This window comes from Siniperca chuatsi, linkage group LG21, assembly GCF_020085105.1.
Source record: "Siniperca chuatsi isolate FFG_IHB_CAS linkage group LG21, ASM2008510v1, whole genome shotgun sequence".
Lineage (NCBI taxonomy): Eukaryota > Metazoa > Chordata > Actinopteri > Centrarchiformes > Sinipercidae > Siniperca > Siniperca chuatsi.
In genome coordinates this window covers 6,723,147-6,742,554 of record NC_058062.1, presented here as the reverse complement: position 1 = coordinate 6,742,554, position 19,408 = coordinate 6,723,147, and the positions used below count along the sequence as shown (strand labels likewise).

Genomic DNA, 19,408 nt, shown 5'->3' with positions numbered 1-19,408 from the left:
ATAAGTAGATCACATCTCATCGGATGTGAAGGGAGAGATGGATCAGAGAACATTTCACAAGTCTGATTTGATTTGAGTTTGCAATTAAAAAGTAAAATAGTACATGTTTCTTTAGAGATTTGTATAGTAATAATCCATTTCTAAGACACAACACTGGAAGAAAAAATATTTCTAAAAAATATTTTCTGAAACCTAATCTATCAAAAAATATTGATAATGCACACTGAAATGATATGTATCATGTTAATTTACAGATGACAAATCTTAATATGGCCATTTCAATGTTTTAATTGCATGCTGCAATTTCAAGTTTTTTGGTACAAAATAATTCATGCAGCATCAGTGATTTCAAAAGTGCAAAACGGGTCCAAAAATCACTTTACAGATCAATTAGCGAGCATGCCAAACAGGACCAGAATCACTCCATAAAGCTGTGACGGAGATCATTGAAAAACGTGCAAAATTTCAGTATTTAGAGTGTATTTTTAGCAAACGAGACCAAGAAAAATACTTTCTATAGAGAATACGCACATACCCACCAAGTCCACATAGTACACTGGCAGATGTGGAACTATAAGAATTCACAATCATGCTTTTTGACAGTTTTAAAAACATTCACTAACAATAATTTCAAATTTACAAAAACAACAACAACAAAACAAAAAATGAGGTAACAGCTTGTAAACATTTTCGTCACTTTGTTCAATTTGGCAACATTAAATTCACTCAAAAGATTCAACAGATCGGCCCACGTGTAAACAATTGCCCGAGTTTTACGCATAAACTTTACGCACAAACATTGGTCGCTGGACTACTTTCCTGTAGTCGTTTTTCGGAAGGAAATGTGAAGTTTTTGCATATCTTTCCTCACTAGGACATAGACAGAGCGTCTTTGAGAAGTGCATGCAGATGCAGATTTTGACCTGCTGTAGGAAACGCGCATCAGATCCTCATACCGGATCTCCGCTCCAGTTCTGTTGAGCACCTGCTCTCCATGTTCTAGCTGAGCCCGATCATGACCGTCTCCACGTCTTTGGAGGGTCTCCGGTCCTTCACCAGGAAGTTAATCATGCTCTCCGATTTGATCATCAGGTTGCAACCGAGGAAAAATATACCGAACACGACGGTGAGCGACAACACGCACAGCACCGCGATTTGCACCACACGCATGACGAAGAGTTTGCGCTCGTCTTGCACCAGCACCAGGGACCCTCCGCCGTCGCCGGTCACCACGTTGTCGGTGCCATTGCCGGAGTATGTCGCCAGAGTCCCAGCGAGGGTCTGACTTCCGTTAAATAGCGCGCCCTGGGTCACGTCGAAGAAGGAGACGTTCATGTTTCCTTGCGGGTTATCAGCAAATAGACGCGCGACTCCACTTGGCAGGCACACAGTCTCACCCCAAAACCTGGACTCCAAGCAACAGTTTGCGTCATGTGACTGTTACAAACAAAATACAATACGCTTTTTAAAGTCCAGGTCTACAGGCAAACATCAAATTTTGCCACAGCCTCAGTGCATAAGGACCATCCACATCACCGGATTGCTGCTCCTGTCAAACAGCGTCGCATCATGTGCAGCCAGATTTAAGTTTCTTCAACTTAAAGTCCACGTTTTTCTGACTTTTAGTGAGTCTTCTTAGACAACAAAGTGCAAAACGTGTTTTCTTTCGGTGTAATAAGAGACAGTCCCTTTGCGCCTGTGCTCGCCTGCGAATGCTTCTTTTGTGCCAAGTCTCTGGTGCGTTTTAAAGTGATGATGAGTTCCCCGTGGACCACACCACCACTCTTCACAAGGGGAGGTAGTCAGATGGCCTCAGATAATGCGCTGCTCCTCTGATGTGCAAAAAAGAGAAAGAAAGAAATAGGCCTAAGTCTTGGCATTCAGTCTACTTACAATTTCCTTCTTATTTTCTTGTGAATAACTGCCACTGGAGTAAAATGAGATCTGTTTCTAATATTAACTAAACATTTAGCATTAGATGCACATTTTACTCTCATTTTTTATTTATATGGAGTAGTGTAGTGGTAGTAACAAGTGGTACTTCCTGTTAGTCTCTTAATTCAATATGGACATTTTGAAGCAGGCTTTTCTGAAACCAACATAGCACTCATTTATGTACATCAATAATGCCTGAAAGCCTCACCAATATTGATTCAGACATACATTAACTTTGAAAGCTTCTCATGAAAGTGTTGAAAACCATTTAAAACCTAAAAACATTTATTTCAGTTAGAATCAAAAAGAGTAGCAGATTGTCATCTGCAACTGTAAAAGGTATTTATAGAGTTTAATGCCAATTGCTAAGGAAACTATCACTGTAACCTAGGGGCCTTGAGAGTGAAACCAATATAGGCACAGCAAGCTATAACTTAGAAATGAAGACATGAATTAATAAACTTTGATTGAACCATCACAAATATTTATCAGAAATATTGGCTCTCCTGCTTTCACTGTGCCTATTGTTTCCGTTTCTAGGCAGTGGCTAAAATGAAACCCTTGAACATCAGACAGCTCTCCTATTTTATTGGAATGTGTTATTCAAATATCACTTTGTCTTTCAAGTGTTGCTTGAGCTGCCTGGGACACTAGCTTACTAAGTTGGAGGTGAAACCCCAGCAGCCTGATCTGTAAAGAAATATGAGCCTTGGGAAAGCATGTTTCATTGCAATATAGCATTTAAGTGAAAAGTTTCAAATCAGTATTGATTCTCTTGATTCTTATTACAATAGAGTATTCTTCTATCTATATGAAGCTAATGTTATTCTCCCTCAACACTCACCTCCTTCTGCATGCATAATGTCAGATTTTATTGGTCAGTACTGTATTGACTTGCTGAATTTGTGGCAAAAAAAATATGTTAATGCTACTAGACATCAACACAGATTGTTACTTGATGGATGGATACTTGGCCAGTAGGTTTGAAAGTTACCCAAAGAGGCCAGTTAGTTCTGCAGGAAAATAATCTGACAAATATGATTTCCAGCTAGGCTGTTAAATTTAAAACATTTCAAATTTATGAAAATATCTGTGCAGATTTTTATGAAAATATAACTACTGTAGGGAGGAAGGAACCTTAAAATCATTGAAATGAGGTATAAAAACCAAATTAGAAACTATTAAACTATCTTGGCTGACTGGGCACCAATTTAATATTCATTATCTAATTACATTGCCAAAGGATTACAGCTGCTGTAAAAGATACAGAAGAGAAATAGTATTTTCCTATTCCTCACTTGTTCCTATTCCTCACTATTCCTCACTTGATGTGAAATTGAAAAGTTGCAGTACGATGAACTTCAACAGGTTAATAAAAAACTGCCTCAAACATTTTGAAACACTGCCCTAAGACTTGTAAGCCTGTCAAATTAATCTGCTGTTTGTCTAAAAACAAGGGCCATGAAATTCAATTTGGGATTCTCCTGATGTCTGGGTAAGCAGCTTCCAGCCACCAACTGACAAACATGTACAAACAATGATTAGCATCCACAAATACCTTTCATAAACCTGGAGGTGGTTTGCTTTCAGATGATTTATTAATGGCTGATTAACAGAAGAACAAGGAGTATCTTTTGTGTACAATAAGATCAAATAATCTCATTAGCCTTTGGATTTGGTTGCTGCAAATTAATTGGCAGCATGTAAATCACTGCTGCGTAATTTGATTTTGTTCTATTATTCATTGCAGGATGATTATGGAAAGTAGTTTATACTTACACTTCATCTCTGTCAATATGTAAATCCTCTGCTGCAGTTAAAACCTAACAATTTCTCTTTGAGGCTTTAAAGTACAAAACTTCAAAGAATTTACAAATGAGGAGAAAGTGATTGCAAAGTCAAGGAGATGGAAACTTCAATGAACATGACTTGTATTAATTATCAAAATCTTTTGAAAATGTGTCACGTCACTATTAAATGACTTTCAAAAAGTTTTGCCATTTAAAAGCTTCATAAACTGAAGAACCTGTTGCTGATTTATAACTGATTTATAACTTCACAGTCTTCGGAGCATCAGACTGAGGATTTGCTGTGAATGCTGTACATTTCATTGATGTACCACTTTCTAGCCAGTGGTTATTGTTCACATAACTGTATATGAAGATATATTCATATGAGGATGCTTATAGACATGAATATGAGTGTCTGACTTGTTCCTAAGCAACAGTAGACCTGTGAGCCCAGTGACAGATGGTTGGTGAAGTTATTTTGGTTTAGAGGAGAAGGAGAGGGAGGGAGCGTTGAGGTGCCTGGACGGAGGAGAAGGGGGAAACGTTTCCACTTAACATGAGGGAATTGGCAGCCTAGCAACACAAACTAAGTGAAGACATCCCTAGCAACAAGGAGGTGGTCCCCCCCCGCTGCTTACCCATTATTGTTGGTGGTGCTGCCGCAGGGACTGACTTGACTCTGGACTCAAAATGGACACACCCTTTCAAGCCCCTCCACAATGGAGGGAACAGACTTTCCTCACAACAAATTAACAGATTCCTCCTAAGATGCCCCTTTATTACCAGATCAAAGCACACACAGCACTGCGAAGAAGCCATTGGGTCCCTGTGTGCTGGACAGTGAGTGCCAGGGAACACCAAGGTGAGTAAAGTGTGCATTAAAAAAGTATGTTTTGGATATTATCGAAAGACCAAGTACCACAAGATGCAGGGAAAATGTTACAGGCCATGTTTTGATCTTAAGGGGTTTGCCACCTTTGGACTCCTAATAATGCAGAGGTAAATATAGTCATTAATTACACTGATACAGATTGCAGGGGCGCAGCACAGCAGAGTGGTGGCCCATCAACCCCACACTAAGCAACCATCAGTCATTAAAGTTATTTTAAGGAGATAATGACTTCATTGCTTTGATTTGCAGGGGTGTATTAGACTCTCTGAGAGAGAGAGTGTGTGTGTGTGTTCCTAGTACTGCATCCTGTTTGTTTGAATGGCTGGTGAAAATCTGTTTGTTTGAGATACAGATTTCATGAGTCTAATCTCTGTCTCTGTCTCTCCAGTGCAGACATCTCATGCACTCCACGAGCCGCTACCCATTAACCTCATTTCCATTTAGACACATCTCAGTAAAGCAGGCTACCATGATCTGTCTGTCTTTTCTGTCCCTTCTCTGCCACATTCAGCCAGTTTGTCGTCTTTGTTCCTTCAACTTCTAGGCTACATTAGACTTCCCACAGTTCTGAGATCTGGATGCACTTAAAAAATGAAAGAAATGCCCTCATGCACTCTTTCCATTTCTCATCCCTCATATCTTCATCAGTTGTATTATTATTACTTTCTCCATAAGTTGTCATCATCATGTAAGCTGCAGATCCAGAGGGGATAGAGGGTTAGGAGGCAGATCAGAGGGCAAAGCACACAAAAATACACATTGTCCCTCGTCAGCGACTCCGGGGCACATTTCATAAGCCGGCCAAGCCTTCACCTGAGAAAAACTCATATCCCCCACTTGACCCTCCCACCCGCCAGTTAACCCAGTGAAGCAAGAAAGGGTAAGCCCCCGTTCAGTCTTAATTGGCTGCCATCTGACCCAGTCTCTGGCTTTTTACTCAGGACAACTGGTGCTATGCTCTTCCAGAAATGCCATTTATCTGTGGGGGTGGTTGCCACAGAAGGCTTTGGAGCCAATAGATCCAAATCAGTCAATACTGGAGAGGAGGTTTGATTGCCTACGGTGTATTACCTGCACCATCCACCCACACTGAGAGCTTAATGCCAGCAGAACAGTTGACTATTATAGCTTTTCTACTTATTTCTCTATTTCTGTCATTTCTTCTAGCGGAAATTCTTGGACACGGGTGGCAGTAACTTAGCAACCAGCCGGAGAGTAAGAGCAGGGCACAGGGATAAAGATTCAATAAATGGACAAGTGCAGAGATAAGAAGCATTGTCAGCTTCTACAAGCCAAACCACATACACACACACACACACACACACACACACACACACACACACACACACACACACACCACTACCACCACACACTTACCAAAGTTCATTTCTGTAAGACCGTCTTAGCTTTTATCCCATTTTCTGCCTCATTTTCTTTTTATTGCTTTTTTTTGTTTGTTTGTTTTAGAAGCTGGCAAATTTCCGCATGCGCCATCATTCAGTAGAATGGGAGGAGATTTTCTGCAGGCACTTATCAGATTCACAAATTTAGTGAGGAGGACAGAGAGCTTGGCTAGAGGGAATGCATATTACACAGCAATAGCTTGTGGCAAAGTCAGTCCTTTTAGACCCTTAATAATCATGAAATGACTGCTGATCACAATCACCTACAGTATATGAACTCTGTTACTGTATATATCCTTTTATATATTATTTTTCCCACTAGGGGTCCTTGTACAACAACTTCACTTGTAGGCTACTTCAAGTCTTGTGATTCATTCATTTTGAGGTCAAAGCCCAGTTTTTCCAATTTTGCTTTACATTATGTGCACATTTTCTGCAACTTATGTAATTACTGTTATATGCTGGACTCTTTTCAATCCAGTAGAGGGCATGGCAACATGCAAAGAATTAGATATATTTAACAGGATGTAAGTTGCTATATTTTTTGGTGAAATAATGTATGTGAGAGGAGCACTGTAGTAGTAGTTTCAAATAAACTCTATCTGTAATATGAACTACATGCAAAGCAGCAGTGTGTCTGGCCAAACACCTCTGTACAGTATATGCAGGTGTCCAAAATGCTGCTTATCACAATGCAACTCACAATGGAAAAGGAGGAGTTGTTCACAGCTGGAAAAGGTGAGAATTTGCGAATGCAGTGGTGCAAATGGTCTAGTGACTTTTAGTGCATTTTTTTATTGTGACATGACGTTCAAAAGTTTCAGTTTGATTAATTTATCTTAGGTATATCATTTCATTAAATAACCTAAAACTAAAACTAAAATACATTCATTTCTTCTAAACCAACGCCAAAATAGTGGACTAATAGTGGACCACATACTGTACTTGGAGTGTTAGTGAAACACACTGCTGGCATATTTTAAGATTCAGAGTGATTTTTCTAAATAATTTGTTAAGATTTTTTCCGCCTAACCTACTCCCCATCTGATTTTCAGCTTTCGGAAGTTACAGAGAGACTCCTGAAAATCTGCCCAGGTGTTTCTTGAGACGAGGTACAAATGAAATCACATTGGCTGTTAAAATAGTGAAAGACTGAATGTATGCCTATACTGTCAGTTACTCCACTAGTATTTTCCCCTCAACTTATCTCAAATCATTGAAAAACGAGTGTCAACATGCCATAAACGTAGCTGCTCTCAGATACATTTACTGGGGGCTTGATGTTAGAAGCAAAGCTGGAGCCTATGACCCAACATGCGGTTAGTCAAGTCAAGAATGAGGAAAGGCGTTCATGTTGGAAATGAACAAGCCCACACGGAACACAGAGGACTCATTTCAAGTCGGCTCTGTTATTCTCCAGCCATGGGAACATTTTTAGACCGTCCAGTGATACTTTTTCTCTTTTTGTCATTGGCATCAAACGTTTACGGTAAGGTTTTTATTCTTTGGGTTATACTTTTAAAAGTTTCACCTGCTTATGCGACCTGGGGGTGTTTCCACCCGACCTCTAGAGCAAATTTGAAGGCACATCATATTCCCACTGTTAATATTCACAGTATATGTGCTGATGATCATAGTTATTCAATATAATGTTCTCAAACGGAGCACAGAATAATTCACTGTTAGCTGACTTGAATGGAGCGATACTGTTGGTTGTAATTGCGCTGCTCCGTTGGAGCTTTCGCCACCTTTCCTTATAAGGGAGTGAAAATAGCCGGGATGTGTTTCCCAAAGCGAGCTGACCAGGGGTCCTCCATAGGCTCCCTGTGTCTCCTCAGCAAAATCAAGAATAGTTTCATTATCAGCAAATAATAAGTAGGCTAATGTATATAGGCTACGTGTGCTTTGTGGTTTTACTTTTCTTCAATTAACTTAAAAATTAACTAACCAAATAAACAAAACACTATGACAGACTTTTCTACACCATCAGACTTATTTAGAATAGCTCAAGTACTGCAACTGAAAAACCATATACCTTTTGGTGCTTTCAACTCAGTCATCAAATCCATCAGTTGTGTGTTTACTTCAGGAGCCCTTGACTATACCTTTTTAATTTTGGAGTTGATATGATTTCAGGCAATTATTCCAGAGTCAACGTAAGCCTATCTTTTCCTATAAATCCTGTCAGATTGCTAATTTTAACTCAAATTTAACACTTTTTGCAGATGTAAATTACCATTGGGACTGTGCTTTACTGTGCTAAACTCTAGTGAGCCACACCCATAGACCATGCAAGATAACAATTAGAAAAAGGTTTAAGATTGATTTGTTGACTCAGAAAACATAATGAGGTTTAGCATCATTAATGTTATGGATAAACTGCTGAGACTTCATCAAGCACTTGCATGTTTGCACAGTACTTTTGTGAAAGATTATATCTGATAGCTGTGGTATCTGCGTTTGCGGAAGTTGAACAGAGTTGCATGGCAATGCTGATTCATTTTTAAAAATGTGGTCAGCAGTGTTATCTACATATGTCACTTTTTCTCAACAATAAGTGTATGAAAATGTATTTTGTATTACATTTCTCTTGGTGTGATTATCATAGGTTCCAACATCTGCACAACACGAGGAGTCACCACTTGTCAACAGTGCTTGGCTGTTCACCCTACCTGTGCATGGTGCTCTCAGGAGGTAAAAACACCAGATGCACACATACACAGTGTTTAGTAGCTCATACTCCTCCCATTCATCACTCAGTGCAGCAAGTTACAACAGAAACCTAATTTCCCAACAGCATTCTTCTTGTTTTCATCCTCTGATGATTGTTCTTCAGCATGCATATACAGTGTAGCCTCTGAACTGATTAGATTAAAAATAGGAGGAAAATGGGTATAGGCTCCAGTACTTGGGAGATACCTGAGCCTGCTATTGGGTGGATAAATCAGCAATATAAATGTGTAAATGCAAACCTAAAAACATTTTTCTTTAATTGAATTTCTTTTATGTAATGGTATTTACTTGCTTAACAGATCAGATGTGGTTGTTTCAGGAGTTTGGGAAGGGGGGATCCAGCGCGTCCCGCTGTGACCTGAAGCAGAATCTGCTGAATGGAGGGTGCAGTAAGGCAGCTCTGGAGTTTCCCTCCAGCACCCTGACTATTCAGGAGGATGCACCGCTCAGCGACAAGGCCTCTGGAACTGCTGACGACGTCACTCAGATAAAGCCTCAGAAACTCCATATAACACTAAGACCAGGTACTTTTACACCCACCCAGACATCACCTATAAAAATGTAAGACCAGATGCTAACAACCCTACAAGACCAGATACACACATTGGTACCCTTAAGACACCAGACACCAAGGACCATTACTGTAGTTGTACATGCACTAATCACCTGATACATCAGATCTGGTTGCACATTTTTAACAGAGTGATTTCTATATTTTATTATTATTTAATATTTAATCTTTTTCAAAAAAAAAGGTTTAGGGACACCAATTGATATCATTCAATCTACCATGAACTCTTCCATCTCTGCGGCCCTCTGCTCTTTCCCTCCCAGGTGATGCCAAGCGTTTCACCGTGTCAGTGAAACAGGTGGAGGATTACCCAGTGGACCTCTACTATCTGATGGATCTTTCATTTTCAATGAAGGATGACTTGGCTCGCCTTCGCACCTTGGGCAATGAGCTCGCTGTGACAATGGGCCGCACAACAAGCAACCTACGCATGGGGTTTGGAGCGTTTGTGGACAAGACCACATCCCCTTACATGTACACCTATCCCGCAGAGGCAGTGAAAAACCCTTGCTATGGGTAAGTTATTGTTGGTGTTACATTTGAGAAGGAGAAGGAGTTGAGGTTGAGATTTTCTAATATTCTGGGAAAGTCTGTCCAGTTGTGTTTAACAACTTAAAATTGATTTTTCTCCTTCATTGATTTCCTATCTCCCATTCACCTATTCAATATATGCAGCATTAATGATAAATGCCAGGCTCAATTCGGGTTCAAGCATGTGCTGTCACTGACGGAGAAGGTAGCTCGCTTCACTGAGGAGGTGGAGAAACAGCAGGTGTCTAGAAATAGAGATGCTCCAGAGGGTGGATTTGATGCTGTCATGCAGGCTGTGGTGTGCAAGGTATGAAAATGTAATCACATACAGATACACATACACATGCTCACTGATTTGCAAAACTGAGTGTGTGCATACATACATATTAGTCTTACCTTTACTTGTCATATTTATTTCTGTGTCCAACATCATCATTAGGAGAAGATTGGCTGGCGTCCAGGTGCCTCACACCTTCTGGTGTTCACCACTGATGCCAAAACTCACATTGCTCTGGATGGACGTATAGCTGGAATTGTCCAGCCCAATGATGGACAATGTCACCTTGATAATGACAACATTTACAACAAATCTACCGTGCTGGTAAAGGCTGAAATTTAAGTACATCAGTAATTCACATTGGTTTTAAATGGTTTTTGGAGTTGTTGGACAGAACCTGCTTCCATTGAAAACAAGTTGCTTCCTGTGTCTTCCAGGACTATCCCTCCTTGGCACTAATGACAGAGAAAATGTCTGAAAACAACATAAATTTAATTTTTGCTGTGACCAGCTATGTAGTGTCCCTCTACAAGGTAAACAAACTGCACTTGTGCCACAGCATGAATTTGTTTAAGTTGTTGATATGAAAAACACAAAAACTGGGTCATCATCTCTCTGTCTCTGCCATGTCTGTGTCCCCAGGAGTATAGTCAGCTCATTCCAGGGACAACTGTGGGAACACTGTCTGATGACTCTGGGAATGTTATTCAGCTCATTGAGGAGGCTTATGCGGTAAGGATTTCCTAAACTTACTACAATAAGTGGAACTTGCTGATTGATGTTATCTGTAAAATAGTGTGATACAATTTAACTGTTTAACCTCTGATAAACAACTTTATGTTGAGCAGAAAATCCGCTCTAGAGTGGAGCTGGAGCTACTGGAAGTCCCAGAAGAGTTGAATCTCTCCTTCAATGCCACCTGCCTAAATGGAGAGGTCATCCCTGGACTCAAGTCCTGCTCTGGCCTTAAGACTGGGGACACAGTAGGTATCAGCTGAGATGCTGACATGCACATTTGGTATCTACACACACAGATTGTCACAGAGACATTTCTTCCTCTTCAGGTGTCATTCAGCGTGGAGGCTCAGTTACGTGGCTGCCCTAAATATAAGAGCCGCACTTTTACCATCAAACCTCTAGGCCTTAAGGATTCCCTGGAGGTCACGGTGGATTTTGCCTGCGGCTGCGACTGTGAGGCAAAGGCTGAAGCCAACAGCCCCCTCTGTAGCAACGGCAATGGGACCTACGAGTGCGGCATGTGTCAGTGTTACCAGGGTCGTCTGGGCCCACGATGTGAGTGCTCAGTGGAGGACTACAGTCCATCTGATGATGTAAACTGCATCCCGAAGCCAGGGAGCCCAATCTGCAGTGGGAGAGGCAACTGTTTGTGCGGACAGTGCTCCTGCCATGCAAATGAGTTTGGTCAGGTGTGGGGCAAATATTGCGAATGTGACGACTTCAACTGCTTGCGCTTTAAAGGGGCACTGTGCTCTGGTGAGTAGATGCACTTCTTTCTGTCATTATCTCTCTGTTAGTTCTCTCTGCAGAAGCGCATAATGGATCAGACAGTGATGAAACACAAAACAGGTGCTCCTGTTGCACTGTAAGGCAATCAATGTCCATAAAAAAACGGGAATGAATTCCCCAAAAAGTCAAAGGACATTGCTTTGTCAAGGTGCAAAAGTTAAAAAGCTTTTATTAGTGGTTACATGATTAAAAATGAGACCAACATGTATGGACTGCACACAAATCTTCCTCATGGTCAAACAATTACACACTAGTGAAGATCACAGTAGTGATCTAGTGAAACTATTACTTAGTGAATTAAGTACAAGCTTCAATCACATGTGAGAATTTTCATAGCCTCATCCAGCTTCCTCATTACACCTGTACTCAATGAATAAACACTATGTGACAGATAAAAGTATAGAAAACAAATATACAAGTAAATTATCTTGAAACCATGACATTTTGCTCTTAGTATGAAACAATTAGAGTAAAAGCACTGGACTTAAAGGGTTGATTCACCCAAATTACAAATAAACATATATTCTCATTTACATCTGTGGTATCTAGCCATGCAGATAGTTTTGTGAGCATGTTACCATGCTGGTGTTAGCATTTAGCTCAAAGCACAGCATGGTTGTAGACTCTTAGTCTTGTTTGAATGTAATTTTGAATTACTGTGAGCACCTCAAACTGAACACCATATACCTCAATTGAATCAGGTGGTGGCAGAAATCTCAAAACCTGGGCACATAAAACCCAAACTATGTGCTTGGCTAGATATCACTGAAGTTTATTTGTAATTTGGTGGATTTCTTTTGTAATTTGGGTGAAGCAACCTTTTAAGTCAGTGTTAGCAGGAAAGATGACGTTGCCCTTCCCTTCCTTTTCCCTGCTCTGAGGCCTCATCTGACTTAACTGGAATATACTCTGTTTTTTTCCAGTCACTCTCAGTCTGTAAACACACCTTTCAGTGTACAATCAGTTTACATAGTGCTCTGATACTTGGCTTGATGATTACTTGAATCGATAGCCTTTTAGAAACCAATGTGCAGTTATTTGCTTGCTTGTAAATGATTGCATAATTTAGCTGCTAAGCTTAAACAGTAATGCTTACAAATGACCAATCCTCTGTCAGGCCTGTAAACTTGGGGTGTGTACTGAGTTTGATTTGTGTTCTTACAACTCACAGTAGTGCGGCATGAGGCAGTATTACTCCCTATTACAAGTCTGCACAGCTCAGTGCACAGTTACTCAATCACAGTGATAAAACTTTAATAGGCTTTGTCATTGGATAATTTAATGTAACATCAGTTTGTGCCTGTGATTATAAGGAGGGGGCTGAGCAATAGCAGAATAGGAAACTGCTCTTTCATCTTTATGTACATTAAACAGAGCAAACTTAAGCTATGCATACTAACTCTGATTCAAATGGAAATAAGAGTCTGTTTTTTTAAAGGGGGACTCCACCAATCTGGGTTCCTACTCAGCCTGTGAACATAGCTTTATGTTTTCTGTGGCTATGGAGGAGCTTTGCCAAGTCCAAGAAAATAATCCCAGGGATCTCACCAGGGTATCTCCTCCTGGACTTTGAGACTAAAAATGTTTAACAGAAATCCTGTGTTACAAACTATGCTCAAGGAGTTAGGGGATTCTATCAAGTTGCATTATGGGAAGATTAGGAACCAGCATTTTTGGGGCTAGTCAGGACATTTCAGCCTCTGCTGTATTGAGTTTGATCATTCTTTTTTTAATCTGTCTTTTGTCACGCATTCACTCACACACCCATGGCAACGAGCTACCACGCAGGGCGCTGGCCTGACCATCGTGATCATTGGATGACCCATTCTACCTCCTGAGCCACAGCCACCCCAAATCATGAGTTAAAAGTTTCATACACTTCCACAGTGATATATTCTGGTTTCCAGTGAACTGAAATGAAAGTTACATTCAGGAGATGGCTGTAATTTGACATGAAAGTCTAAATGGCAAGTTTAAGTTTGAGTTTTAACTAAACAAAACATACTCTGGGCCCCTTGTGGGTGCACCAAAGAGAAATCGGAATGTCATACGTGTGTTGGCAAGCTGAAATTCTGATATGAAAATATGATATGTCTTTCTCAAGCAAGGTTGTTTTTCTGAGAAACAGGTATTAAGAGGGCTTGGACGCAGACACTCACCCAACCCGCCCACCCACGCACCTACATACACAAAGCCAAAAGTGATGTAAGACAGAGCTCAATTTGGAACCGCTAAGTTGCTCTGTCTCAGTAGAGTCATGATGTTGTTGTCTTTAAAGAATGAGCGTCCCTCAGCCTCAGCTCAATTGGAGCTACTACGACTCAGGCCTCCGAAAAACTCCATCTCTGTGATATACCCTGTGGTTGTGTATTTCTTCCTTTGCTGAGAGGTTGTGGAACCAGTGCAGGGCCAAGGAGCAGGAGTCAGCAAGCACAGCCCCAGGGCCCATAAATTTAAGGGACGAGAGAACAGGAAAGTTTGCATTCCTCTGCTGGCAATTTGCCCAACATCTTTTCTCTCTAGTATGTCTTCCCACTGCACTGATTCTGTTCCCTCTCTTCTTCCAACAGTGAAATATTCTGTTTTACTGTTCTGTCATTATCCCTGTTTTTGTCCTTTTATCATACCCCCCATGTTAACCGTCTCTAAAGCCCATGCATGTGATTAATGGGCAGGATTACTGTGCAGTCTCACAGAGAGTAGGATGATCTAAAGCTAAAAACTCCCTTTTATGTGTGAATCAACTTACAACTAATAAGAACAAGACAGCTACTCCCTCTTGTCAAGTTTAAGTGCCTTACACTGCAAAACATATCCACTGTTACAATGACAATGTAGTCAATATTACAGATTTTTCTTGTTTTTCAACAGCTCTCTCCTGTTATTTTGCTGACAGAGTAAGAACCATTACTCAATGGCTGCTTTGTTAAGCATTATATGTGAGACCTGGTTAACCATTAACCAGTGACAACACCACCAGTGACAACGTCTGAGCCTATCACAGCTATAAACACAATTAAAAGAGAAGCTGCAGTTGACATGGTGGAGACTAGGGAATTGTTTTCTCATGTTTACAACAGCGGATGATTTGCTTTGAGCTCTGGAATTAGGGACCATTGGACCCTCTGTGATGTTTCATGTCACTCCCCCAGTCACTCCCCCAGTCTGATCCAGCTGGGCTGTGACTCACACACTTTGCTCTTAGTCATCCAGTGCCAAATCCTGTTTGGTTTCCTGCTAATAACACTGTAGTCTCTGGGGCTCTGCCTTTGTTTCTAAGGTAGCTTAATGTGCTGATGCGGGGTGTCTCTCTGTAATCCAGGGAGAAAAGCTTGCCTCCAGATTCTGTCAGTAAATGGTTGCGTCACTATAACACTGTTCCTACGATGACCTGGCTTTTGTGCTTTCTACACTTCAATAGAGTCTGAAGTGTTTGTGTGTCTGTATGCGTGTGTCCCTGTCAGTAACGAGATCATTGCCTTTGTCAGAATAGGAATGATTAAGAGATATACAAAAAGCCCCTTGCTGAGTAAGATTAGATTTAAAAACAGTTAGTTACCAAGTTATTGTGTTAAGGTTATCAGGGAACAAAGGACAACTCACAGACACTACAGACCTAAAACAATAAAACACACACTCTCTCTCTCACACACACACACACACACACACACACTCAGTGATTCCTTTTGCAATTATAATTTGTGTTTCATAGTTTTGTTTGCCCAGCTCGACCCATGTGATTATGGAGACTGAAAAACAGATTTGAATTCATATGAATTAAGATGTAATATTTGGATTGTACATATTTTATCTGAATTTAAAGAATATATATTTTGAAGGACCATGATAACATAAACCTCCTCATTCATTTTGATTCTTTCAGATCATGGGAAGTGTAACTGTGGGTTCTGCCAGTGTGATGCTGGATGGAAAGGAGAAAACTGTAACTGCACCACACGCACAGACACCTGCATGTCCAGCATCGGCCTACTGTGCAGCGGCCGGGGTCACTGCGAGTGTGGGGTTTGTCAATGTACTCAGCCTGGTGCCTACGGAGCTACCTGTGAGAAATGCCCCACCTGTCCTGATTCCTGCACTATAAAAAAGTAAATTTCTAACTTAGTGTTTTAATTGACAAAAGAGTGGAGGGAATGGACAAAATAACAGAAAAAAACACATAACCACTAACCACTGTGTACTGTGTAAAGGTAACCGTATGGGACTCTGCTTGCAGGGAGTGTGTTGAGTGTCAGCACTTCAAGAGAGGACAGTACACTGAAGACAACAGCTGCAGTAGAATCTGCAAAGATGAAATTAAAGTAGTGGATGAACTGGGTGAGAACTCTCCCGTCTTTAACCTCATTACAATATACTGTGATCTTAACCTGTTGTGGTAATGGTTACTGTTGTTTTCCTGCTGCTGATCATATCAGCAAAAGGTTCTTGAAAGCAGTTTGAGCACTGATACATGCATTGTGATCCAAAAATATTATGCACTGTTAAGTATTATGTTTCAAAGAGAACGTATTATATCTTAAAATATTTTTTATTACCCTCTTTTTTTATTCTTCTTATCATCTTTGTCTCACAGTTTTCCATGATAGAAATGCAGTGAATTGCTCATACAAAGACGAGAATGACTGCGTGGAGCACTTCCAGTATTACGAAGATGAAAGTGGCAAATCCATTCTCTTTGTGGTAAAAGAGCCAGGTACTGTAAGAATTTGTGTGCATGTATGAGACATTTAAACTGCCAGTGAACCACAGCTACACTCACCACACCACAGAAACCCAAGCATGTAGTGATGATGTACTGAACTTCAGGAGTGTGCTCAGTGTACATCATGGAAACCAACATTGGAAATCAATTTTTTTCCTCTCTCTGCCCCCCTTCCTGTCTCTCGTCTCTCAGAGTGTCCTCAGGGTCCAGACATCTTGGTGGTGCTCTTGGCAGTGGCTGGAGCCATTCTGCTACTGGGCCTTGTTGGCCTGCTCATCTGGAAGCTGCTGGTCACTATCCATGACCGCAGAGAGTTCGCCAAGTTTGAGGAGGAGAGAGCCAAAGCCAAATGGGATACGGTGAGAAATAATTATAATTAAAACACTAACTGCATACACTAACAGCTTCTCATTCAGGGATCAGTGGAGTACTGCAAATATAGTAACAGAATATAAAGGGGAAAGTCTAAACTGTACTTCAAAAAGTTGGATATCAGTATGGAACTGAATTGAACAGCATTACCTCTGTTTTCATTTCCCAGGCTAACAATCCTTTGTATAAAGGAGCCACCTCCACCTTCACCAATGTAGCGTACCGAGGCAACTAACGACTAAATGCAATGAGAAAAACTCAGGGGTCAGAGACAGAGATGGAATGTAGTAGCAGAGATGGATGGAAAGAAGATCCTCTACACTGTCAGGTGACTGGCTACTGCAGCTGAAAAGTAGTTATTGCTGTCATCAACTGTATATTGTAAAAATAGTTAAAACTGTTAATGCAAGTCACAGATGGTTGCCTGCTATTGTGCTTATTGTTTTTACATTAAGTAATGTCTAGTACTCTAAGTACTGTACATGCAATCAGATAAGAGTTCATTAACATAAAGAACTACACTGTCAGTTTACAGTCAAGGGAATTGCTGCTTAAAGTCTGTCACTTTTGTGGTATTTTTAGGAGGCTTTTCTACCACTGCAATATTTGTTAAGATTCTTTAGTATTACTTTTTAGTTTTGCTCACATTTTAAAGTAGAAATAGGAATCACCATCACCTAATAGTAATAAGTCGGTATAGAGAATACATTAATGAAGGGTTTTCTGTGGTCCTCTTCTGTGTTGTCTACCGAGTTTGATGTATTATTTACACCTAAGCCTTGTGTTTTGAAAATTTTATTTGAGTGCAGGTGCAGCCTATTTTAAAGTTCCCTTTTCACTAAATTGAAAAGGGCAATTCCAAATGAACAGCAAAGTTTACTAGTATGTCTAAAATGGAGCACTCTGTTAACTGTAAAAAAGAGTAAAACCCCTTAACTACAGCCTAGGCTGACTTGGTTTACAGTGATAGTTGTGGACTATATTGTTTTTAAAATGCATATCAGCATGGTAACTTTATAAATACTTTGACATGTTTCTTTATCCCTGCATTATTACCTGTTGTGTTTGTTGGGTTTTTTTATTCTTCATTTTATTTGTAAAAGTGTATGAAATAATTGTGATCTGTGTTGCCATTGCTGAATTGTAAATTGTTTGATTTATTGTAATTTTCTCCTGACTTGCACTGTGTTAAACTATATATCCCATATTCTTTATTTGTGAGCAGATTTTATTGCACATCAAATGATATTGGCCATAATGTCCTGTAATTGTTAAAACGGACAGACTTGCTCTTTTGTAACCTCTATGTGGGAGAAAAGAGTACAATGTGAGGTGTATTTTGGTTGCTCCGATCGTCTCTCAGGACATGACCTGCCAGCCCATTGCATAGATGTCTGGGTTTTTTTTGCAACATTTCTAAAGATGCCTTGGGTTTTGCTCTCTATAGTTTGTTACACAGAGGGAATACATAAAGATTCATTTTACCTGACTTCTGACTTCTTCTTACTTGACAACTTTTGTGTGATGCTTGACATTTGGGTTCTTTAAACAAATGTCAAAGCGGCTTTTACCCTTTATTAAGATCAGACTTACAAAAGCCTAAAAGACAAGTTAGTTGAGATTCATATTTCAGATACAAAGCAATAAGTTGTCTAAAATTTCTGAAAAGGAAAATTTCTGTATTCACTCTGTGTGACATTGATTGGGATTACATTTTGGATGAACATTATAATAAAAATCAGAGATGGCCTGTGTGATTTCATTGAGAAGCTGAATGTTTCATTCAGTATCCCAGCTTCATTCAGACAAACAGCAAGCTATTACACAAACACTCTAACTGTAAATAATTACACAAAGTAGAGAGAGATATATTCTCAAAATGCATTCTAATTCAGTGTCATTGCAGATTTGGAACTTACTCACAAAACACTGCACAAACGTTTTTTCTTTCACAAAATACAATTTACACAGTGTTCATTTACACAGAGTTCAACATAAATGTTAAATGTTGATATTTGTGGATACTCAGACATTTTTAATTTATGTTTTATCATTCTTCCTCATACTTTTCTAAACATGTTCATCATTTGTAATGGACAATTTATACGCTGTTCTTGAGGAAATTACTATACATGTTTAATGTCTCTAACAGTTACCATAGGTTTCACTGTTACATTCTGTAATCCAACATGTTTGATCATTGGTATGTAGCATCTCTGCTGTCTTCTGCAGAACATCCTAGTACACCATTATTTTAAATAATGAGTGTCTCTATCTGCAGTACCAGGATGGGGTCTTTGTAAATAGCTCAGTCCAGATGTTGACTACCTCCTGACTTGAAACTCATCACAATAACCAGGTCACTGTTCTCAATATAGTAAATAACATTGTAGGGCTGCTCTTGCAGCAAATGCAATGATTTGATATGTGCATAAAAGTGTAGAAAAGTCTTCCTTCCTTCCACTGAAGATAACACAGTGACATAATTTCCTTCTAAAGTCACGCTTACATATGACTGGTCTCAAAGTATTTATCAGTAAATCTCTACCTCCATGCTACAGATATAAAGTTAAGTAGTTGCTGTAGGCTATGTACAAAGGCTTTCAGAGTGCAAGAAAATGGCTAATGTAGTAGGGTGGAACCTGTGCATTTGTGAT

At 40.0% G+C, this 19,408-nt stretch overlaps 2 protein-coding genes across 2 annotated transcripts; one reads left to right on the top strand and one right to left on the bottom strand.

Moving 5' to 3' along the window:
- Positions 1–272: 272 nt before the first annotated feature.
- rprml (reprimo-like) lies at positions 273–1,804 on the bottom strand. Its single transcript, XM_044180872.1, has one exon. It carries the CDS (start codon positions 1,333–1,335, stop codon positions 1,000–1,002), a length of 336 nt encoding a protein of 111 aa, XP_044036807.1. The 5' UTR covers positions 1,336–1,804; the 3' UTR covers positions 273–999.
- A 5,364-nt stretch (positions 1,805–7,168) lies between these two features.
- On the top strand, positions 7,169–18,513 carry itgb3a (integrin beta 3a). The gene is made up of 15 exons (XM_044180866.1): positions 7,169–7,509; positions 8,629–8,714; positions 9,073–9,277; positions 9,588–9,840; positions 10,000–10,162; positions 10,295–10,456; positions 10,570–10,665; positions 10,775–10,864; positions 10,981–11,115; positions 11,197–11,626; positions 15,543–15,765; positions 15,894–15,994; positions 16,251–16,370; positions 16,572–16,738; positions 16,921–18,513. The coding sequence occupies exons 1-15, from the start codon at positions 7,335–7,337 to the stop codon at positions 16,984–16,986; spliced, it is 2,472 nt and encodes an 823-aa protein (XP_044036801.1). The 5' UTR covers positions 7,169–7,334; the 3' UTR covers positions 16,987–18,513.
- The last annotated feature ends 895 nt before the right edge of the window (positions 18,514–19,408 follow it).

Coding starts and splice junctions, on each gene's coding strand:
- rprml (XM_044180872.1), bottom strand. CDS start 1,335: ATGAACGTCTCCTTCTTCGACGTGACCCAGGGCGCGCTATTTAACGGA.
- itgb3a (XM_044180866.1), top strand. CDS start 7,335: ATGCGGTTAGTCAAGTCAAGAATGAGGAAAGGCGTTCATGTTGGAAAT. Junction 8,715..9,072: donor GTGCATGGTGCTCTCAGGAG/GTAAAAACACCA, acceptor TGGTTGTTTCAG/GAGTTTGGGAAGGGGGGATC. Junction 10,865..10,980: donor TCATTGAGGAGGCTTATGCG/GTAAGGATTTCC, acceptor TATGTTGAGCAG/AAAATCCGCTCTAGAGTGGA.